Source organism: Hippocampus guttulatus, chromosome 7 (assembly GCF_054856545.1).
Source record: "Hippocampus guttulatus isolate MCC_2025c chromosome 7, RoL_Hgut_1.0, whole genome shotgun sequence".
Classification (NCBI taxonomy): domain Eukaryota; kingdom Metazoa; phylum Chordata; class Actinopteri; order Syngnathiformes; family Syngnathidae; genus Hippocampus; species Hippocampus guttulatus.
In genome coordinates, this window is record NC_141267.1 from 9,774,390 (window position 1) to 9,798,542 (window position 24,153).

The 24,153-nt window shown below is 41.3% G+C and overlaps 2 protein-coding genes across 3 annotated transcripts; both read right to left on the bottom strand.

Moving 5' to 3' along the window:
- Positions 1-1,808: 1,808 nt before the first annotated feature.
- LOC147202194 (uncharacterized) lies at positions 1,809-12,556 on the bottom strand. Of its 2 annotated transcripts, none has more exons than XM_086116431.1 (9): positions 12,228-12,556; positions 9,725-9,877; positions 8,948-9,053; positions 8,748-8,871; positions 5,277-7,631; positions 5,014-5,185; positions 4,510-4,672; positions 4,190-4,322; positions 1,809-3,897 (listed from the first exon to the last, which is right to left on the bottom strand). In XM_086116431.1, the coding sequence occupies exons 1-9, from the start codon at positions 12,287-12,289 to the stop codon at positions 3,731-3,733; spliced, it is 3,435 nt and encodes a 1,144-aa protein (XP_085972557.1). In that variant the 5' UTR covers positions 12,290-12,556; the 3' UTR covers positions 1,809-3,730. The 2 variants fall into 2 exon arrangements, with proteins under 2 accessions (XP_085972557.1, XP_085972558.1); XM_086116432.1 differs by lacking the exon at positions 12,228-12,556 and adding an exon at positions 11,913-12,082.
- A 2,553-nt stretch (positions 12,557-15,109) lies between these two features.
- On the bottom strand, positions 15,110-23,266 carry LOC147202195 (alkaline phosphatase-like). Its single transcript, XM_086115589.1, has 11 exons — positions 23,191-23,266; positions 22,891-23,007; positions 21,570-21,685; positions 19,223-19,397; positions 17,442-17,614; positions 17,184-17,309; positions 16,975-17,044; positions 16,705-16,843; positions 16,087-16,277; positions 15,895-16,011; positions 15,110-15,381 (listed from the first exon to the last, which is right to left on the bottom strand). The coding sequence occupies exons 1-11, from the start codon at positions 23,264-23,266 to the stop codon at positions 15,110-15,112; spliced, it is 1,572 nt and encodes a 523-aa protein (XP_085971715.1).
- Positions 23,267-24,153: the final 887 nt, after the last annotated feature.

Consider the following 24,153-nt stretch of genomic DNA (forward strand, 5'->3'; position numbering starts at 1 on the left):
CCATTGAGCCTTTTCCACAAGTAAGATGACAAATTTGATGTATTTACTTATTTTTACCCCCACCCTCCCAACTCACTCCCCCCAAAAAACCTACAAAGGTCACAATCAACATTCATTGCTGTCGGTGGGTTTAACTGTATGGAAGAGCTCACTGACCGATGAATGCAACTGTGTCCCAGATTTCAGCTGACCCTCACATCGAATAATGTCACGATATGCTGATGATGCTCTTATTTATATGGAGCCTGCCCTGCTCCAAGCCTTCCACCAATAACAGGCCAACACGGCTTGCACGAACTGACAGGAAGTTCAGATTGCATCTCGATCACACTGGCTGTGCTGGAGGGGTTCAAGTCTAGCAGCAAAGGCAAAGCAGGAAGGGGTGGTTGGGATTCCGGTTGAAGATGCAGAGATAGTTGGGGGGAGATGACCTTTAAAATAAAATTGCATTTACTTTTGATATATGACTGAAAATATTAACTGAAGCAAGCAAGCAAATAAGTATACCCGAGATGCCCCTATGCATTCGACAAGATTCTTTTTAAAGTGTTTTCCAATGAGCTAATTTTTTTAATGAAGGTGAACCTGAACAGAATCAAGATTTTCTTTTCCTATTCCTGTTTATTAAAACACCACTGTTTGTTACAATCCTTGCATTCTATTAAATAATTTCCACTGGAATGTGTCAGACAATTTTTTTCTCAAGTTTTCCATCCATCCATCTATTTTGTCAACCACTTGCCCTCAAAGCTGGGTGAATTGAAGCATCCCGGGCGACTTTGGACGAAAGGTGGGGTACACATGGAACTGGTCACGACACACACAACCACTTAAGCCACTCATATTTTCACTTATGGAAAATTAAGAATTTGCAGATAAACCAACATGCATGGTTTTGAGATGCAGGCCAAAGGACTGTCTCGGCAGAGATTCAAACCTGGCACCTCTGGACTGTGGGACAGGTGTGCCAATCACTACTCATTGCAAAACAAATAAAAAATACCAAACTGCAGTTTCATTTGTTTTAAAGAATTACATATTTACTAAGCTGAACAGAAGAATAAAATGCTTGCTCTGACTCCTGAAAGTTCATCTTCAGTCATCTTGAAGAAAAAAATTCAAATATACCTGTACATCTACAGTTAAGAACAACATCATTGGAAATGTGTGCTTTACAAAGCTTGTTTATCTGCGTCCACTGAAGTCATTAGTCGTTCCACAAAAAGATAACATAAGTCAAATTCACGCCATTAATTGATTTTTTTTTCACTAGGTGTTTTAAAATTTGCAATTACAGTAATACCTTAAATTGTTGTTGAAAAATCGTGTGTACAGTTGCGTGAGATTATATTTAAAATGACACTATTGTGATAAGATAACCGTTATTTGTATGTAAGTTGATGTAAGTCAAGACGACATTGACTATTTTATTTTTCAGTATAGTACTATGCATTAAAAAAACCAACTTGCTATAGTTGATCTTGATCATACAATAAAATCAATTATTTGATTTGGCCCTGCATTAGTTCAAGGGAGAACACTCCATGTGAAAGGCTAGCAAACGAGGTCAACATTATATTAAATATTTTAAATGACAATGTATGACACTTTTGTGCATATAAAAATGTCATGTTATAAACACCCATACTAAGGCTCGTTAATATCAATAAAAAATGTATTTAGAGTAGTACATGGTGATGTGATGTACAGTACACCTGCCTGTAATGTGATACCTGCTATGGGTTCAAGGTAAAAATGATAAATGTTTGCACAAGAAAATCACTCACAGTTGGGGTCCTGTTTTGCTTTTTTTATATATATAAATAAAAAAATGCTAATTAAAATATTGAAACTTAAAGTCCAAAATCATGATGGAAGGAATGCTTCTTTACAATCCTCGTCATGGCTAAAAAAAAAACATGAAGTACTGACAGTACAGTATGTCTTGATTATGCATGACATCACACTATTCAAATTATTAAACAATACAATCAGTAGGGTTGAAGACTGTTATATCAGTTCAACAATCTTTTATCTAAATAAACACTCCTATTGCCATCTGTGCCAATGTGTCATATTGAATACATAGTAGTAAAACATTTTTCAAGGACTGCGGTGTTTCTACATCGTGAGAGCTTACCCCAAAAATACAGTGGCACAACATACAAATCAAAGTCAGATCATGAAACAAATCATTTTACACTTCAACCAATATGTCTACAACTATCCAAAACTCTGTTTGTAAGATGATTATACGGTCAAGTTGTATTGCTGTCATTGAATGAAAACACAATTTTACTTTTTTTTTTCCCCTGGATGGTTGATGGAGCTTGTTAGCGATTCAAGCAAATGACAGTGTTTCTGTAATAAACCTGATCTAACTAGTGATTTATGTAATGAATTCATGTTGTGTGAATAAGACGATGAAATCTACTCTAATATTGGAGGAAAAAAAAACTTTGTCCATGTACCACAATCACTGAAATAGTTGGAAGATCATGCAGCATTCTAACCAGCAAGCTAGTAAATGAGTGTGTGTCTATATCCTTGGAGGGTTAATTGTGGGAATGGAACCAAGACTTAAGTCAGAGTGATGATGCGCTATGACTGAGATTCACATAAGCGGAACTCTGCAAATGTGTTTCAATAAATATGTTGAAAAGGCTATGCGGACTTCAGCTTGTTCAATCTACGTACAGGTAAAATCAATTCTTAACTTTGTGTTGATACGCTATCTCAGTGGTGGTTTTTTTATCCCAAGTGCCCTCGAAAAGAAAGACGAGTCTCTCCCAAGTACCACCAAAAATACCAACATTAAAATATGGTAGTGTACTAAACATATGTGTTCATGGCCGAGGTTGTATTTTGAAATGCTTTGTTTAATATTACAGTAAGCCACCGTGATAATATGGGCAGTTTGACTATTAAAGTTAGACCATGGTTGTCATTTCTGTTTCCCCCGAGGCTGGAATTCTGCATTTCAATCAATATTATGAAAAACAAGTGGTTGATGCAAACCTTATTGTAATAAAACAATTACATTTGTAATTTTCAGCAAATTTAACAAAATTTATATTTTTTTTACAACCATTTTACTCACCTGCTAAAAGAGAAAGAGAAATGTTGCCCAACCCTTGCGACTACTTTAGTATGAAATAATAAAGAAGCAAGTGTCAATAGTAATGCTAGACCTACCCCACTGGGAGGAAAGTATGATACACATGATTTTAAAAAGCTACCCACACTCCTGTGCAAATGCCATGTGTGTGACATAAAACTAAATGGGAACAAAGATATCTCATTTGAAAACTTTTTTTTCCCCACCATGAATGTGATCTATAAGCTGTACCACCCACGTGAAGAGAAATGAAACCTTTCTCAGAGAGGAAGAATAAACAACTGAGATAATGTGGTTGCACAAGTGTACATACCCTCTAAATAACTGGGAATGTGGCTATGTTTCACCAATTACATTCAAAGTCATGTTAAATGTGAGTCAGCCCGCACCTTCTAGAAGGAATTCTAATTAACCCCAAATAAAGTTCAGATGTTTGAGGAGGCTTTTCCTGACATTTTTGCAGTCACACTTGATCACAAATCACGGTCTGCACTCTGCAGAGTGGTACCCGTATTGTAAGTAATTCCAGCTCTTGTTCAGGAACCATCAGGATGAAACGCAATCGCAAATTGTTGAGTTTGAGTTTGTATCAAGATGTTTTCTCTTCATTCCTCACTGTCTTATGTCTGCTGGTCTGAGCTGTCGCTCACCCTCAGCCAGGAATATCTGCATGGCCCTGTAGAGCAGATGGACACCCAGCTCGCGCTTTTTCTTCAGCTGCCAATTGGACACCACACCATAGAAATCTCCGCGCTTCAGGTTGGTGAGCATCTTCAATCCTGTGATACGATTAGCGTTAGGAAAGGAGGGAGGTTGACAAACTGGATTTAATAACTGCTTGATGCGGTATGATTTGCATATGACGTGAGAGTAACCTTGACTTTTTTTCCCACCAAAACGACAGCTACATTCTAGTAACCTCCGTAGTACCTTCGGTGATTTCACAAATCCCCACCCTAACGGACACTACCCGAAACCAAGCACCTCTTAATAATTATCGGCAAAGGACATACCATGGAAATCTTGATTATGTCACACATTAAACAGAAAACAGTTTCTTCTTTCACTTACCAATGGCCTCTACCATGCAGGCCTCTCTTGTGTAGGCCTCCACAGGAATGACGTTCTGGAAGCAATGCAGTGAGATGACCCCCTGCTCGGCGTTCCATATCTGAAGTATTTGCTGCACTTTGGAGCAGAGTTTCTATCATATAGTTGCCAAAAAAAAAAAAAAGTTAAATCCATGTAGTATTTTATTTATATTTCCAATAGCGATGAAAGTGTCAGCCACCTTTTAACTCCTGCATATAATGTACCGGTACTCAACATTTTAGATTAGTGAAATGATTCAATATGCAATTATACGCATCAGAGTAATTGTTAGACTTCACCTTTGAAGTCTTATCGCCTTTGTAGTACTCCAAGGCCTCGTAAAGATGACTGTAAGGGCGTGAGCGTTTTCCTTTGCCCACATAAAAAATGGCATTGACAAATGTCTGGAAACAGTCCTGTAGGGTCATGCCGTGACTACGACACGGAAGATTTTTGGTCACTCTGATGGTGGGAGAAAAAGAAAAAAAAAAGCACATTAATTAAATTAAATAGTGTAATTTTGTTACTTCATTAAATCCATCAGTCAGGCAAAATGGCAAGAGGTTGCACATGGACGCAAAAAAAAAAATCTGGTCGCACATCTCAGAGGGAAACAGGAGTACGAGATGAAAGATAGCCCCATCCTGTGACCAAAGACGGGCTGGATTTCAAGCAGTGCAAGAAAGGACAGAAATTAATTAAACAATCGCAATTTACCCATTTCGTGTCATGCAGGATGTCTTGCATTTTAGCACATGGTAAAAATTGCAGTCTGGCTTTAGAACATGAATCTTGAATATCACCTTGGATCGAGCAGCAGGTAATTGAAGCTGGACTTGATATTGCCCTCTCTCCATTTTCTGTTGTGATCTGGTTGATCAAATTGTTGGCACAAGGCCTGCTCATCATCCTGACAGTCGGGCAGCTTGAACGTTCGCAGGGCCAAATTCAGCTCTGCGCTATAACCTCCACATCCTGCACACGGAAAGAGGGACCCAAAAACAAGATTATTAGGATAGCTCAAATAAATGAAACCTAATATTTTTAAGTCTGACACTGCTGATACCTGTTTGTGGCTGTTCTACTTCATCTTGGTGCTGTGATGGTTTCGAGTTAGACCCAGGCAACAAGCGGTGCAGCCTTTGAATATAGACTGGCCTGGTTCGACGACTAATGGGTCCTGGACTTTCTCCCATCTCTATGAGCCTCCGCCTGAGCTCCTTGTCCGTCATCCCTTCCGTCTCCAGCAACAACTTAGACTTAACCTCATTGGCTTTCTTGTCATTGGGGCCTTCTGGTGGCTTCTGGTTTTCTTTGCAGTCTGCTGTATTGGTCTGCATGGAGCGCCAGTCATAGAGGATGGTCTCCTCACTGCTCGTGGTACTGATGCTGGAGCTGTGGGAGGTGTTAGCGGAAGGTGGAATGTGGGCCTCAATCAGTTTGTGACCCTGCTCCGTATCAGTGTAAAGGTACTCCACTGGTTCATCTGAATTCTCAATGTGCGGACGCCCCCCAGGAGTGTAAGACAGGTTGGCCAGGTGCTGTGACTTGCGGTGAGCCGATAGCAGACTCATGCTGTATCTAGGAGTGCATCCGGTACCTGGCGTGCAAGGAAGGTCTGAGCTTTCCCTTGACTTCCTTGGGGAAAAATAGCTGGAGCTGGATGAAGACGAGACAGATTCTGTATGCGAGCTAGTGTCCCCTGTGATCCAGACGTCATCTTGCTGTTGGCAAGCTACTTCGGGAAAATCGTTTGCCTTCTTTGTTGCCTCATCTGTACTTGTCACGTCATCTGTCAAAAAATCCTTACCTTCAGAAAGTCCAACCTCTTGTCCTTGTAGGGCCTGGATGACCTCTGCAAGATTTCTTTCGTAGGAATCCATTGAGGATTCGTGATTTTCCTCTAAGATAACAGTGTCACAAAGAGTCTGTGACTCAGCAAATGTGCTACAGATGCTTTTGGGAAGGATGAGGGTATCAGCTTGGCTCGATCTCACACATGAACCTGCTCCGAGGGTGCTGGACTGAGTGCCTGAATAATCTCCGCACAACGAATCAGGTGCTGTGCTAGTATCTGAATGGGACGGTATGAAACATAGAGAACGTGGCGAACTGTAGTTGTTTTTCTGAGATCTGGGAGTTGTGTGCCGAGTTCGCACTGGTTTAGGAAGCGTCTCCTCAAACAGGCAAGAAGTGCGAAAGAGGCTCTCAGGGGTTCTGCTATTTCTAAGTGAGCAGCGGCTCAGCCTCGACTGTGTCCGGCCTGTTACGAATGGACTTGGTGTAAATGGTTCTTTGCCTTCTGGTGGATTATCTGATTGAATGTCTTCCAACAGGTAGTTTTCCTCACTTAAAGTAATTACATCAGGATCAGTGCGAACCTTAACCACATTAGTCCTTTGATAATTATCCTCAGTCAGGCTGGGTTTATCAAGTTCAAAAACATCAACTAGAGGTTCACTTTGAGCTTGTGGGACGTCTCCTTCGGGGCGTTTGGGAGTTTGTTCAGAAAAAGAAAGCCGTTTGGGGGGCCCGGAAATATCCAGCGCGCTGACGTAATGGTCACTTTCACAACTACCGTAACTACTGCTGCCTCCGCTGCTACTGCTGGGCTTACTTGGATGTGCCGGCTGTCCTTTGACGTTCCGTGGAGCTTCATTTACAACCTCATCCCCCTTTTTATCATCGTCTTCCGAAGCACAGTGACTGATGACTGTTTTCTCCAAGTCGTCGCCTGTACTTTCACTACTTTCCCGGCAAAAAACAAAGACATGGTCTGGTGAGGTGACATCTATGCCCTGCTGCGGGAGAACTGTTGCCAAACGTTCTGGATCTAGAAAGCCAGAATACTCCGAAAGGTTGAAAGACATGCTGCCATCACCCTGCGTATCCTCAACAGCCGCCGTCTTTTTCGGAGATTCAGAAGTGAAAACAGGAAAATATTCGTCAACATCACAGAAGCTGACACTTTTACCGTTTGCTCGTCTAGAGAGAAATCTGGGAGGCGAGTTGATTTTGGCAGTAGCAATTTGTCCATCCGCTGTGGGTATATTAAGTACAGCTCCCTCTGACAAGAGCACATCCTTATCAGCAAACATATAATTTCCCTTTGGAAATGGTATTGTGGGTCCCGCTGTGGACATCCGTGTGCTTGATAAAAAGGAGGCCTCTTCAGACGGCCAGTGTAAGAAGGTGCCGGAGTTCGGATTATCTTGCATTTCAGTGTCTCCATCCAAGAGTCTGTTACACATGAACGCTTTGCAAGATGTCCTTCCATTTATGTGTGAACGGTTAAAAAATGAAGACCGCCTCGTGCTGCTTAAAGGGACTTCACCAAGGTCACTTATCAGAGATGACTTGGAAGTGAAACTGTAGCCACGGTCAGGGAAGCAAGATGCGTCTGTGCAGTCGGAATATACCGCTATGAGGAGATACAAGATGAAGAGAAAACTAATAAATATCACAGCAGAGCTCCTTTTTTAACAATCTAATGAGACTTTGTTGGTGCTGTGTTTTGTGCTTGTTGCTGCTGTTATCTAATGGCAAACTGTGTTCCTTACAAAAGGTTTTCCCGGAGTAGATAAAATATTGATAATGGAGAAATGTTTTAAATGTATTTTGTATTTTTAAGTAAAGTTCTGTCATAAAAACAATTTAAATGTCCCAAAACAATGCATGCCTTTATCATTTCTTCACCATTTTTTTAGCAATTGCTTTTTGATAAAGGTGACCAGTTCGGTGGAGAATCAAAAGACTGTCATATCTTTTTGGAGTCATTGTGCGATACTACTTGCATGAATGAGCTGTCGACCAGCGAGCAGTTTTTGCCAGATTCAAACTGTAAATTGACATCGGCCATCCGTGACAAGTGATCATTCTAATTGGTTACTGGGATAGAGAATCAGTACAAAAGACGCAGGTGACAAATGCAAACACGCGGCAAAGAAAGGCATTATTGAGGAAATCAACTTTACCTAAATGTTGTTTCTTACTTTTTGTTCCTGCTTGTAATATGAGTGTTTTGGCCAAGATTGGTTCGTGTGCATTTTATTTCATGAAACCCTGACTCTGAATGGTATGATAAACATTGACTTGTTGGCCATGTTCAATGTGTGTCAGTGTTGGTTTACCAACCTCATGCGAGCGCTCGTGCCTGTCAGTGTGCCCGTATTTGCTCGTACATGAATGCGCACACGCACTGTTTCAAAGAATTATAGTCTACCACCAAATCCATATTGTTGGCCATGGGAGCGTCGAGCCAGAGGCTGAGCTGCACTGTATTTGTTTACTAAATAACAAGGCAGCTACACTCCCTGTTACTTACCTAACATGTTACATTACGATTCTGGACGTTACCAGCAGAATCAAAATGAGAATAGATTAAAACATTTTTGTAGCTGTCCATGACCCACCTAAAACGGGTGTGTGACCTACCATTTGCGAATCACTGCTTGATAGTGTAATGCACTGTAGTAGAGTGGTGAACAAACAGATTGTATTTTTGGTAAGTTTCCGTTTTCCAAAAAGATCTTCTTACTGTATTTGAATTGAGGCAGGTCCTCCTCTCCCGTGCCCGCACAACTGGATACATACTCCTGTAAAAGCTGAGCACACCTTCTGTTGTCCTCCAGTTCTGCAAGGCGCACTGGTGTATTTCCTTCCTGCATGAATGAAGAAGTGTTTTAAGATAAACTGTGGGTACATTCTGTGGCCAAATATACAGTCGGTAGACCTTACGTTATCTTTAATGTTGGGGTTCCCACCATTCATCAAAAGCAACTTCAGATTTTGATAGCATCCCCAAATTGCAGCGACGTGAAGGGGAGTTAGGCCCTCTGATGATCTAAGAGAAAGACAGCAAAACTTTTTTTTTTCTTTCAAGGCTTGGAATAAGTAGATTTCCAATTTGTGAGGCAATCGTAGTATGTTGTGCTTCAGTACAACATATTGAAAGGCAAACAAGCGAATGGCCGTTTATGTCCAAATGTTATGGATATCACTGAATGCTAATTCAATATGCCCGTAATACTGACTGTTCCAGATATTTAAGGAGGGGGGGGAAAAAATCATCAGAGTGGACTCCGCTCGGGAAAGCTTTAATTTTCCCTCTGCTTCGTTAAATGCTTCAATTCCGTCCTGAGTGGGAAACAAGGGAGGAGGGAACACCCTGTGATGAACTGAAACATATTACCGCGGCGTACATATAAAGTGTCAATCTATCATGGAATTCACATTTTAATATTCACTGCGGAAGTGTTCAGACATTAACAATTCAATTGTTATACCCAGCAATTATAGATACGAAATGTTTGTCAAATATTGCCATGAATTATCATCACCGAACAAAATAGCGTCAAATGACACATTTATGTTCAATCAATTCATCAAGAAAAGTGTTTATTGTCAAATGTACAGTTTCTCTGTTGAATGACTTTCTTTGCTGTCCATAAATTTGACTATGTTCAAAAATCGCAAAAGGTCGGCCCCAACATACAAGCGGCATGTGTCACTCACCTAACATTTGGATCAGCACCGTGTTGCAATAGCAGTTTCAAGCAACGCATGTTCTTTTCGGTTTCTTTGCCGACAGCCAAATGTATGGCAGCCACCCCCTTACTCCCCACAAGGTCAGGGATTGCACCCTGGGAGAGTAGTAGCTGCACAGATCTGTGGAGGAAGAGACAATTTCTCAGACTTAGTCAGAGAGCACGGAACTCAACCATATCAAAATTAACTAATTTTTTTGGGTGATACATCCAGATGCGCAATAGGGCCTGTAGTAAGACACTGACATTCTTGTCCCGCATACATTTCCTGAGACACAAATCTTTTTTTTTCCGCCTTTAACTATCTGTAATTCATGAAGTTGTGCTTGAGCACAAAATTATAATTAAAATTATTGCCTCAGGTATTGTAGAATAGAAAGTGTAAATGTCTCATGCTGTAATTACACGTTTACTCCCAAAACAAATCGAGTGAAGCGCAGCCTATGGCTAGAAGACTTCATGCCTGTTAATTTGCTGTTGACATTTCATCAAATTTATGCCCCAGCATGCAACTGTTTCACAGTTCTGGGGTTGAGTGTTCAAATACCGGTTCCAGCCTTTGTTTGCATGTTCTCCTTAATCTTGTAGTTCTCGAGATCAGTCTTGATTTCAAGATTGGTCTCGAGACCGCTTTTTAAAGGTCTCTGTCCCGTCTCGGAATCGAAGGCATTTTTACTCTGTCTTATCTCGGTCTCTGACAGTGCATACTCAGGATTTTTCTTTCTTTTTTTTTTAAACGAAGACCGGCGAGACCAAGCCAGTACTACAGTGATCAGTGAGGAACGCAGAGCGCGGTAATGCGCTTCCTTCCTGGTGTCGCCAGGAGTGCCACGGCCCTCGTTCGGACTCTACAAATGCTTAGGAAATGTTCCTGGATGCAACCTTTATTGCTGCATTCGAGGAAGGTAGAAATTCGAATTTATGCCACTCAGACTATGCCAGATTCGGCCTCCAAGCATTCGAGGCGAGTGTAAACAACAAAGATTGCTGATTTCGAGCCACTTGTTGTTGTTGTGGTGGTGCATCACAACACATTTTAAACCTCCAGCAAACCTTCCTCATCATTTCTTTCATTTATATAAATAAGGGAACATCTTCTCTTCAATGCATTTCATTGATTTCACCACGCAGTCAGCGGACACCACGTTGTGTGACGTGAAGTTATTTTGAATAACCAAATTAATGTAATAATAAATGAATAAAACTGACTACAAGTTAAATTATGCTTTGCTATTAATGCTCTGGGCGGCCTGGTGGTCCAGTGGTTAGCGCGAGTCCAGTGCAGAGGTACCGGGTTCACTTCCACCTCCGGCCTCCCTGTGCGGAGTTTGCATGTTCTCCCCCGGCCTGTGTGGGTTTTCTCTGGGTATTCCGGTTTCCTCCCACATTCCGAAAACATGCATAGCAGGCTGATTCAACACTCCAAATTGTCCCTAGGTGTGAGTGTGGCAACCAGTTCAGGGTGTCCCCCGTCTACTGCCTACGGCTGGGATAGGCTCCAGCACCCCCCGCGTCCCTTGTGAGAATAAGCGGATCGGAAAATGGTTGGATGGATGGATGGATATTCATGTTCTGCATCTCCATGGAGATGAACTAAAAGCATATGTCAGTTATACTGGGCGTCGCGCAATTACATCAGTTCGGAAAAAGTGAATCGAATTAATTTGAAACAATGCTGTCCTTTCCTATGTTGAAAATGAAGCACCTTTTCATCTCTCCATGCCCTGATGACATAATCCAACAAAGGTGAAGGAAAGGTGTCATAAAGGTTCGTAGATTTCACATTCCAAAGGAGCCCTTCGTCTTAGTTGGGTTTTCTCCAGGTAATTGGCTTCCTCTCACATTTCTGGAACCATGCATATTAGGTTAAGTGGTACAGGTCCATGTTTGACCACTAGTCACCTGAACCGATAGTAATTAATTAATTAATTTTGTCATGCTGAATGCAGAAGGCAATGTTATCACGTCATTACGTGAAACTTTAAATATTGACCTTTTTTTAAACTGGTGTGGCAACCATGTGCTTCATCATCTACAAAAAAATGAACTCTTCGTAACATTAACAACATTAAACGCCCACTTTTCGTCAAACGACAATGCAGCATTTCTATCAGTTTAAAATACACAGGGAAGCAAGATTGTGATTACACTCTTACCGACAAATACTCCACATCATGTCACGTGCTGTGTTGCTTTGCTTTTTCGGACAGGATGATGGAAGTCGAATCATTTTAGACATGCACATAGTAGCAGCACAGCCAACACCATACATTTTCCCCCAACAGAAATTCCAATTGAATAAGTATCCTGCCGACATATCTTCCATTTAACCTTATGAAACGTCACCCTAAAGTGCATTTTGACGAAGGCGACGGAAACGTAAAAATCAACAATATGACGTACAAAATATTATTCCGAATCGAAGTCGAGCCCCACAAGCATTGCATCAACAAAAGAATCATATACATCACCGAGGTTCTCCCTTGTTCACTGCTGCACACAGCTGACTTTCCAGTCTTCTCTTCTGATCCATGGCCACATTCGTTCAAAACATAAATCGGTTCTCCTTTATTCGGGTCTGCACGGTGGGATTATTTACATCCTTGCAGCAACACGATCGAGGTAAACCACTGGAGCGAACAGGCTAACCCAGAAACTAAAGAGTTGCGTTTAGGTATGATGTGTGCATAATGCAACACGGTGATCGGCATAAGCATTCAGCAGTTCAATATTGCCATGCACCTCGATCAAATTTAATGCGGTTCGTCTTACACCTACGACAAAGTTGTTTCATGGCAACTTTTTGTCTATTATTTTCGACTACAGTGTATACAAAACTTCCCTCCAAAGGTAAAGGACCCTCCCTTTTGATGACGTTTACGGATGGCACGCTCCGCCTACCAACGTTTAGTTACTTTACCGCCACCTCCCGGACTGGAGTTTGCAACGTTACATCTTTTTTTGTTTGTTTTCAGTACATTAACACTCACACACGCAATATTCTACTCATTAATCGTGTTTCCTGTAAATGAATAATGAACTAATGCTTGCCAGAGTCCTCATTCAACTTTTTTTTTCATGTTGACAACTCCGCCAAACATTTACCAAATAGTACATCAGTAGTAGTCCATCAATCAGCAGCCGCTAAAACTGTTAAAACTATAATGGCAGTGCTGTGGTGGTCTCTATTTATGACCTCCAGTCATTTTATCCTCCGCCTTCATTCTGATCCCCCCCGCTCGGCAGTGCCCTGAATGGCATGCCATTTACAAAAGTCTGCAATGGCAGCACGGCGATCAAGTGGTTAACACTTCCATCTCCCACTTCTGTGGTTGGAGGTTTGAATCTGGGCTACATGGGGAATTTGGGATGTTCTCCACTAACTTGTGTGGGTTTCCTCCAGTGCTGCATATTGCTATTTACCTGGTTTGTACCTTAAATCATCCATCCATCCATCCATTTTCCGAACCGCTTGATCCTCACTAGGGTCGCGGGGGGTGCTGGAGCCTATCCCAGCCATCTCCGGGCAGTAGGCGGGGGACACCCTGAATCAGTTGCCAGCCAATCGCAGGGCACACAGAGACGAACAACCATCCACGCCCACACTCACACCTAGGGACAATTTAGAGCGTCCAATCAGCCTGACACGCATGTTTTTGGAATGTGGGAGGAAACCGGAGCACCCGGAGAAAACCCACGCAGGCCCGGGGAGAACATGCAAACTCCACACAGGGAGGCCGGAGCTGGAATCGAACCCGGTACCTCTGCACTGTGAAGCCGACGTGCTAACCACTGGACTACTACCGGGCCGCCCCCTTAAATCATTGTTGACAATTATTGTGAGAAGTCATAAACACACACACAAACACACACACACACACACACACACACACACACACACACACACACACACTAAATCAGTGGTCACCAAACTACGGCCCGCGGGCCGGATCCGGCCCGCCTCCACATTTGGTCCGGCCCCCTGAACAATACCAGAGAGTCTTTTGATTTATTTTTCATCTATGTATATTTGTATTTTATCATAAAATTTGACTTTTGCAATAAAATATTCCTTAGTTATGAACTATTTTCATGATTAACTATTAGCTAGTAACAATTTCATAAACACATACAGTATAACGTGACATTTGTTCCATCCTTCTGCGGTCTGTGCCGTTATCTGGCAACCCCAGAAAAAAAATCCTAAATCCGTCCCTCTCAAAGAGAACGTAATCATGGTGAAAAGGTGAGGTAAGAGAAAAAAAAAATTCAGAATACAGGGAATTTAACCCAAAATGGAGAAACGATTTTTTTTTTTCAATGCAAAGAAAAGATTGTCTGTCTCATCTGTCGGTGGCGGTATTCAAAGAATACAATCTGCGGAGACACTAAGAATCCCGTCACAACAACAAGTACGATTTTTTGCATGGGCAAATGAGAGCAGACAAACTGTCAACGCTAAAAAGAGGAACGTTAGCTCAGCAAAATACATTTGTACGCCAAGCTCAGCTGAATCAGCCATCTGTTTGGGCTAGCTTTCGGTTTGCTCAACTGATAGCAAGCAGCGGTAAGGAGAGTTTGTCAAGAAATGCATGAATGCTGTCGCAGAGGTGGTGTGTCCCGAGAAGAAAGACGTCTTTAATACCGCGAGTGTATCAAAAAAAGTTATTTGATTTTGTGTGGGTTTCTGGGAAACAATACATTTTTACGTCTAGGTACTCTTGCAGTCACACTTTTGCTGTTACAAACTGACCCCGGCCCCCCCATCAGAGAAGCGAAAAGTTATGTGGCCCTCACAGGAAAAAGTTTGGGGACCACTTCACTAAATAGATGAATATCATTAATTATTCATAAAAACAAGTAATTAAAGGTAATTTTAGCAAATCTGTTTATTTCAAAAGTGTGTATAAAACATTCAATTAATCAGTGACAAAGAAGTAGCTCTCAGTTTCAATAGGTTGTTGACCCCTGTTTTACACTGTCCTTTGGTGTGAATTTGAGTGCAAATGGTTGTTTCTCGACATGTTGCCTTCGACTGGTCTCAGTCCAGGGTGTACCTACCTCGTGCCCAAAGTCACCTCTGGTAGAACGGATGGATGGATGAATTTAATATAATTTAATATAATTTAATATATATTAAAAATATGTTAAGAAGTTATTACAACATTGCTTGAAAAAATGTACTGAAGGCAATGGCGTTAGGCCACATTGAACATCAAATTTGAATCTGCAACAAACAATCATTTTAAGGTCAATAAATACAAATTACTTAAATGGTAGTGCTAGTGGCTTTTGCCACTCGGCAGTAGCCCAACCATAATATTTTTGGAACAACAAGTTTTGTCAGGCCCAATTATGATGAGGAGATGGAGAAAATAGTTAGGCCAATGAGGAGGAGTAGCAGGCTAGGGTAGACGGATGCAGCATGGTTAGGATGGTTGAGTTTGCAGTCCTCATAAGGCGGCAGGCAAGCTGCGTAAGCCATTACATGGGCAATGTAGTTCTGTTCCTGGACCCCATGGAAGAGGTGGGACATTGGACCTTTGGCATATATAGCCACATCCTCGATGCCGTGAGTCTCTGAATCCAGAGGGACTGTAGCCTGTTGACGGTATTCTTTACCCACTGAAGAAGAAACAAATAGTGGATTAGATTGAATGGCCTCCAGATGTTTCTTAGAGATGTAAAGACTTTTTAGTCTCGACCTCAATGATAAATCACAACATACACGTACATTGGACTGATGGCATAACATGCACCAAGGACACAATTGAAGTACAGAAGAATAGATGTGTTTGCAGATTTGAATTTAACTCAGAGGAAAGGAGAAATAGTGCATACCACTTCAGTCGTGTGTATATTCTGTAGGTATACATTTGAGCCCCCACGTATGACGTTGTGAACAGAATAAGCCATGGCTTCCTGTAAGTTGATCGATCATAATTGTTCCATGCACAATTGATACTTTTTGTGACAATTGGTTTGGTGGTGCGCTGTGAGATTTTTATCATTTGAAATAGACGCTTTGGCTCAATAAAAGTTGGGAAACACTGATCCTGGGAGTCACATGTTACTCCACAAGATGGAGCTGCAATATTACTTTGTCCTCTCTAAAAGGTCTTCTGGCAGTCCACTTACTTGCAATGGTCTCATTTACATCTGGACGAGTTCCATTGAAAAACTGGTATCCCGGTCCATTTGCATATCCAGCGATAGTAAAGCGCTTTTTGTCATCAGCGATTCCGCGCGACACCCCTGTAGATCACATGATAAACAAGTATCAGAAAGATGTTTCTCCCACTCAAGAACTGTACGGTGCAAAAGCATCACCTAAAACAGGGTTTCCTCTGGCTGAATGTCCACCAAACGAGAAAACGTGTGAGTGGTCTGCAGTGACTATAGTCAGCGTGTCCAGCTCATTTGTAAGTTCGGCTGCTCGCCCAATGGCTCGGTCAAATTCAATAGCTTCAGTGAGAGATCTTATGGCCCTGCCGGCATGGTGGCCGTGATCTATTCTCCCCCTTGAATTTCAAAGACAAATGACTTTTCAAATGACAAAAGACAAATTACAAATGACATTTCAAATAATGCATGCACAAAATACAGACTCAATGCCCTTGTTGGATAAATCATAATTGTCCTGAGACAAAATGTAACTAGCTGTTGATAACCAACTTACAGATGAAAAATATAACACAAAGTATGTGTTAAAGCAGATTTTCTTCGGTTATAAAAAGTGAGCAATGTTGAGCCGGAAAAATCTAATTATGTGACGTTTCTACCTGTTTTTCTAGAAAACAAGAAATAAAACAAATACCGGTAAGTGGTCAGAATGTAAAAAGCTTTCTGGCATAATATGTTTACAAATATCAAATGTGTCCCATATATAACATTGATATGTACTGAATGTAAAGTTTGTGGTTATATCTGATGTCAAAACAATTCTACTTATCTTCCACGAAAAGGAAATATCCCTTTGGGTTTCTGCTCAGAATCTTGATGGCTTTTTCGGTCATCTCAGTTAAGGATGGGTCACTTAACGGGTTGCGCTCTATCTCGTAGCGACAGTCCTTGGGCTCGAAAAGACCTAAAGACAGTGAGAATAGTACTACTTAAAGCAAGGCGGCAGCTGTTTGAATGGCAAGTTTGAATGGAGTAATAAATGAATCATCGACAAAAGTGCACAATGAAAGCTTGATGTTTTGGAACCATACTTACCCATTAGGAAGTCTGTTTTGGCAGGATTGACATCATCAAATTGTTTTTTGTTCCAAACATACTTAGCCTTCTGTTGACCATGAAAAGTACACAAATAAACCCATTACAGAAGTGGTGGATTGTCTAGTAAATAATGTTAAGAAATTTTACTTGCCATGGGTGTTGCACGGATTATTCAAGTGTACACACTTGTGAAATACTCCCCTCACCTTTTTGTTCTTGAGCCACTCCACAATAAGGTTTTGTCCATCATTTCGATCTCCTTTAACGCTGGGATATTCTGGGTCTTGCATGTTTCTTGGAAACATGTACTCTCGACCACCACCAAGTATGACCTTGAAATGACACATAAGCAGTTTTAACAGCATTAGTGTTCTCTTGAGCTAAATGATGATGAAGAACGTGCAGTGGTAAATACCAGAGACCCTCGAAGTGAAATAATCTAAATTCTCTGCTGGAAAACTTACATTGATCTCAACGTTGTGAACAAGCTGGTATGCAATGTCTCGACAGCCGTTCGCAACAGCCTCGGGGGAGAGATCCGAGTCAGCGTACCAACCTCGGTTGGCGGTGTGAGCGTATGATGCGCCTGGAGAGGCATGCTGAACTCGGGTGGTAGTGACAATCCCAACGGATTTCCCTGAAACGAAAAAAAAAAGTCATGGTCATGTGAAGACGTAGCTGCGCATACTCAATAAGACAATATCGGCCTCTGTAGCCTTTTTTTTTTCCCCCTCTGATACACCATTCCGTCTGATATGTCAATCAAATAACCAACTTACATCGAGCATGGCAAATAGAGGATTATTAATAGCAGTAGCCCCTGGCATTAGTTGATTGTTGTGTTGCATTGCATGTCACATCAAGATGTAGTACTCTGCTGTTGATTCCGTTATATGGACCCCTTGTCAAAAAAGAGAGAATCACAAAGTCTAAGTTGACAGCACTTGCCACAAGGCGCCCTGTTATGAATGGGCCCGGGCCCCGTTAGCTGCCACATCCTCCTTTTACTGCACAGTGCACCGTCACCCCCCCCCCCCCCCCCCAGCCATTTTTAGTTTGTGTCTCCTGCATCACAGTACAATATTTGAAGCACTCATTTGAAATTCTTACACAAGTCAATCACCACATATTCAATTTTACAGCACGTCTGTATCTAACAGCCTTGCATGTGTGTGCAATTTTGGGTGGCGCGATGACTCAAAAGATCTGACGTGTTGCCTGTGCAGCAATTATTTTCTTGCGTTTTCTGCATACAGGGTAATTATATTGGTTTTAGTTTCCATCTGCCGCCTCATAAAAACTGAAACACGGCCACACATAGAGTGTAAATGTGGCGTCGTTTTCTTCGTCTTCCCTTTCTTTTATGGTTTGCTGATATGCCGCACAGCGGATGCCAGATGAAAACGATACTTGAATACTTTTAAATCAATGGTAGTAACAAAACTGGAACACTAGACATTTGAAACAGTCACTGATTGGGAACTGCACCCACGCCTCGTGCACCTAATTCATGCAAGTACAGTACACCACTAACCCGTTCGGCAGTGGTGGGTTATTGTAGCCAGCAATGCCTTCTGCACTGGGCCAAAATACGTCAGAAGTACCTACCTACATTTACAACCTGATTTCCATGATCTTTTAATTATATTCCCAAAAGTGCATTTTCTTCAATTTGTAGCATAACTCTCGGCTGGGCTGCTTACCTTAGCTAATGTATACGGATTTTAGATTTTTTTGGGGGGGGGGGGGGTGCAAATAGATTTAAACTAATCTGATTTAAAATTTGCCCTCAACACAATAAAGTCAGCATTTTTCCATTCTCCGATTGGTTGGTCACAGTAAGTCAAGTTTTTTAAGCAAAACACACCTTTTGCAATTTGTGTTGAATACATTTAATGACCTTTACATCTGGTGGTTTATGTGTTTATGTCACGTTATCATAAACATTTATGAGATGATTATGTGGGACACTTGTGGGCTGTTAGATTGCATTTTTGCATATTGATGGTTTTTACAATCGCTCCGTGACAGTGGTGGTGTTAAGGGGTGGATTAAGTCGGCTAAGTCCCCAGGGAAGGCCGAGGTACAAAATGAATAGCCCCTCACTGCCATCTTTGTTATGTCATAAATATATTGTGTATCATAATGTTTCGGAGCATGGTTCTAAATTTCCAATATGAAACTTGCAGTGAGGGGATTTGGTGCAGTTTAAACATGGTGCATTTGAATTAGAAACTAATGTTACCTGCTTGTTTGGCTCGATAAAGCACAGATTTGACTTCATTCCCATAGGTGGCACTGCAATTGTACCTTGGAGTGGCAGCAGTGACTCCAAGCGTGCCATAGTTGGCTTTCACTCCACATAGGTATGCAGTGGCTGTACCAGCACTATCTGGCATTTGTTGGTCTACATTGTATGTCTGCAACGTAGAACGTAACAACAAAATCATCACATCGTCATGTTGCTTTTGCAAAGCAAGTTCAACCAGTAGTGACGTTTCAAATTATTCGAATTATTAATAGATCAAAATATACGGAACCCACAAATCCACTATTTATCAAATTAAATACGATGAAATTTTATGACCTGGTTGACTTTAAAATCGCCCAATTAATGTACAAAGCACACAATAACCTGCTCTGCCAAAACATTCAGAAGTTTTTCGAAATTCGAGAAAGCAGCTATGATTTAAGAGGTACCAACTTATTCAAAAAACTCAAAACAAGAACAAACATCAAGCAAAGAAGTGTATCTATCAAAGGTGTTAATCTGTGGAATAATCTCGAAACGGACCTGAAAATGAGTAAATCGCTTGCTGAGTTCAAAAACAAATTCAAAAAAACAGTACAAACAACCTACATCAATCAGAGTTAAAATGATAAATTCAAAACATTAAATATAATGATAAATCAGAACTAAGTTGATAAATAGAGAAAGGTATATAAATATCCATTATGAATACAAGAGAAAATTGACACAAGAGTGTCAGGGTGTGGAAGTATATAATCCCGATACAAACCAAAAGTTGTAAAAATATCACGGTTAAGGGTAAAGTATGAGCCTTAATGGAGACTTCTTTCTTCTTACTTTTTTCTTTTCTGATTGATATAAAAATGATTTATTAGATACAATCACATAACGGGGTAGGACTAGATAAGTTTTTTACTTCTTCCTACTCCCTTGAACATAATAACTGTGTTGAATGAAGATCGATTTCTTTCTTTTTACTTTTTTATCTACCTTATTTTCTGTCAAATTATTACTGTATATATGTTTTATGTTCAATAAACAAACAAACAAACAAACAAATGGTATCTTGATATGGTGTGATATTTTCACATCTCTAAAAAATGCCCATAGTACTTCAACTTTAGTACAGTATTTGCAGTAGATAATGAAATTCAGCACAAGAATTTAAGATGTAGAGACCGCAGGTGTGTGCAACCGAAGGCCGAATATTTTTTTTGTTTCCCCTGATGGAATACTAATAAATGAGCGGTGAGAGCGATTTTAGATCTCATCATTATGCATAATACAACTGTCTACAGTACGGCAGACTGACACCCATCGCTACTGGTCTGGTTATTGCTGCTTGCTGCCAGCACTACCTCCTCATCGGCCCAGCCATGAAGAGGTTCACCATTCCCTCAAAAACCCTTCTGCTCCTGACCTTTACCACTAATGTTGGTACAGCTAAGAATTACTACAATAACCATTATGTATTACGTACACACACACACACACACACACACACACACACAAACACACATTCACATCTTGTAGGCTTTCTTCTGTCAGAGTAATCATGTTTTCATTTGTTCACATATCAAATCAAACGCAAATATCTCTTAACTGTCAGCTTAATTAAATTGAAATGTTGTCTAATCACAAAGTCAGGTCACGGAGACTTGATCAGTTTCTGATGGTGAGCAACAACAAGTATCAGTCATGCAATAGATAAGGACTAAAGTGCTTCAACAATGTTACATTAAGTGAAAAATGTTACCACATCATTTGCATGAAAAATGCACAGCCTGCTATAGGTCAAATCCATCCATCAATTTTCCGATCCGCTTATCCTCACAAGGGTCGCGGGAGGTGCTGGAGCATATCTCAGCTGTCTTGGCGGAGACCCCGAACTGGTTGCAAGCGAATCGCAGAGCACACAAAGACGAACAACCATCCACGCTCACACTCACACCTAGGGACAATTTCGAGTGTTCAATCAGCCTGCCATGCATGTTTTTGGAATGTGGGAGGAAGCCGGAGTGCCCGGAAAAAACCCACACAGGCCTGGGGAGAACATGCAAACTCCATACATTTATATTTACTCCCTAAAATCCATTCTTTGTCTCTGGATTGAGTGGCATATTGTTCTTTCAATCTGAATGCAGTCTTTCGTTTTTATGACTTATTTTGTTGCTTCTGATTTCTGTTTGCTTGCGCAAAGACTGTGTTGGTCTGCTTCATGCTAATTTTTTTTTATTTTTTTTGTGTGTGTCTTTGTGAAAATTACACCTGAATATAAATACATCTGCTCCAAATTAACAGCATAGTGATTTGTAATTTGAGTTACAATGAGTTTGCTGACCTTAGACAATGCCAGGTGAGGGAAGGTATCCATGACCAGACTGGTCTCTTCGCCAGACCGTCCTGCCTTTTGGCCTTTGAGAATGCGGGCAGCAGTAACTGTTGTTACTCCCATACCTAGAATTGGGTGGGAAACCTGAATGTTAGTTCAGTAACATCGACAACCACACCACAAGATCGCCATAGCGCTGTAGTAACCCCACGAAGCTCCAAAATATTTGTGCCTTCTATGGGGCAGTATTGTTGGACTTGTTGGATTTATTCCCATGCTTGTTTTCAAGAATATGACTCTCATGGGTAGTCCAGTGGTTAGCACGTCGGCTTCACAGTGCGGAGGTACCGGGTTCGATTCCAGCTCAGGCCTCCCTGTGTGGAGTTTGCATGTTCTCCTGCGTGGGTTTTCTCCGGGTGCTCCGGTTTCCTCCCACATTCCAAAAACATGCATGGCAGGCTGATTGGACGCTATAAATTGTCCCTAGGTGTGAGTGTGGGCGTGGATGGTTGTTCGTCTCTGTGTGCCCTGCGATTGGCTGGCAACTGATTCAGGGTGTCCCCCGCCTACTGCCCGGAGACGGCTGGGATAGGCTCCAGCACCCCCCGCGACCCTAGTGAGGATCAGGCGGTTCGGAAATTGGATGGATGGATGGACTCTCATGGAATGGTTCAATGTTATCAACAGCCACTGATAAAAATCCAAATAGTGTCTCTCAGCATGTACTGTACGTGTAAATCTGACGCTATGTTCTAAATGCACACATGAACTCTTCAATAAATCTGAATTGATTTAAGTTTTAAATTATTGACCTTGGCTCATCGAATATACAGATAGGGATGAACAGTAAGAGTCATGTATATTGCACAATTTGAGATTAGATAGGAAGAAGAAGTAGGATAAGCATTTAACCTCTAATTGCCCCTTAATGGAGACCCAAGTGGATAGAATCGGGACAATACATTTTATGGATCCTGCCAGATTTATATGGAGTACTGATAACACTGACCCCAATGTTTCTGTTCTGTACAAGGCCATCAGAACGCACTCATACAAAATGTGTGCCGTCTAAGACAGAAAACACCTTTGCTGTCAAAATATTTGTGAACATTTTTTTCCCCTCGAGGCAGTTTGACTAACAAGTCAGAAGTCATCACCTCTGCCATAATACCTTCCTTTTGCCATTTAGTTCACGAATTTGATCACTTCGTTTGAGAGCTTTACTACCACAGTGATTAAACTTTCACTGCCATGAACCAGTGGCGTATAATTACCTTACTAATTTAAAGAGGCTGTTTAATTAGGAAGATAATGTCTTTCCTCAACTCACCGTCCCCGAGGAAGAGGATGGTGTTCTTGGCTTGGTGGAGATTAGGCTGAATGTTGAGAGCAGTGTGAAGGGCTTGCTTCCCTTTGTTGTTCCAGTAACTGGCATGGAGCTCTTCCTCTTTACAGAGGAAAGAAACAGCGAGTGAGTATCATCCAGATGTGGACTTGGAAGATTCCAATAATTAAAAACAATGAAGAATAATTTTGGGGCAACTCTTTGACTGGAAAGTCTGTATAACATCCTGTTGATAGAAATAGTCACCTGTCATGTATTATCATAAAATACGTGATAAAAGTTTACCGTAAACGGAGACAGTCCTCTGGATTGAAATGAAAATCAGTAATCCACACAAAACGTACATGCGCTTCCCGGCCATGCTCTTGACTGAGCTGAGTTTGAAAAAAATGCACAGGGGGAAAACACACCTTTATGCATTTATAGTCGCAGTTAAGGAACAAAGGGCACATACCTTTTACAACAGGCAAAAAAAAGAACGCATACACAAGGACCTGTTGTAGGGGCGCTAAATCAGTGAGTTACTTGGCCTTACATCGGGTATAGTTCACATCGGTTTTATATTACTGCAGCTTCCTGACCAGAGAAATGTAAATAGAATACAACAGATGTTTTTGATGCTTACTGATATGTGATATTTATGCCCTCCACATGCAAATACAATCAGTTGCGTGAGCACAGTAACACTTGACATTGGGTGTGTTAATGGCGTTCCAGTGGTCTATTATCTTATTTATCTTATTTACACTGTCAATCATTATATCGTATGCTCATGATGTTCATAGCAGTAGAGTTTTAAATCTCCAGTAGATTATTTTATGGCCAGTTTACTGGAGTGGGCAAGAAAAATGCTCTACATTTAATCAAAGATGCTGTAAAGTGAATTTGTTTTCACAAAGTAAATACATGATACATGTAAGATGCAAGATAATTGTTGAAAACAGGTGCATAGACTGAGAAAAACATTGTGAGGATTCACTCATTTTCACCATTTCAGGTGTCCTGATTTTTGGGGATAGGGCGTGGCCACGATAGCGGGAAAATTGCTTGTCCAGCAATAGATGCTCCGCCCCCACAAGATCATTGGACAACTGCGGCCAAGTGGCTAAGATTGTCACTTGCTGCCTTTGGAACAGTGGTTGAAGACCATTCCCCCTGTATACACTTAGCCATGGTTGTGGTGACAATTGGGAAATATGGGGAGCTTCCCGGACGGCCAGTCTTATTTCCAGGCCCCGACAAATACTT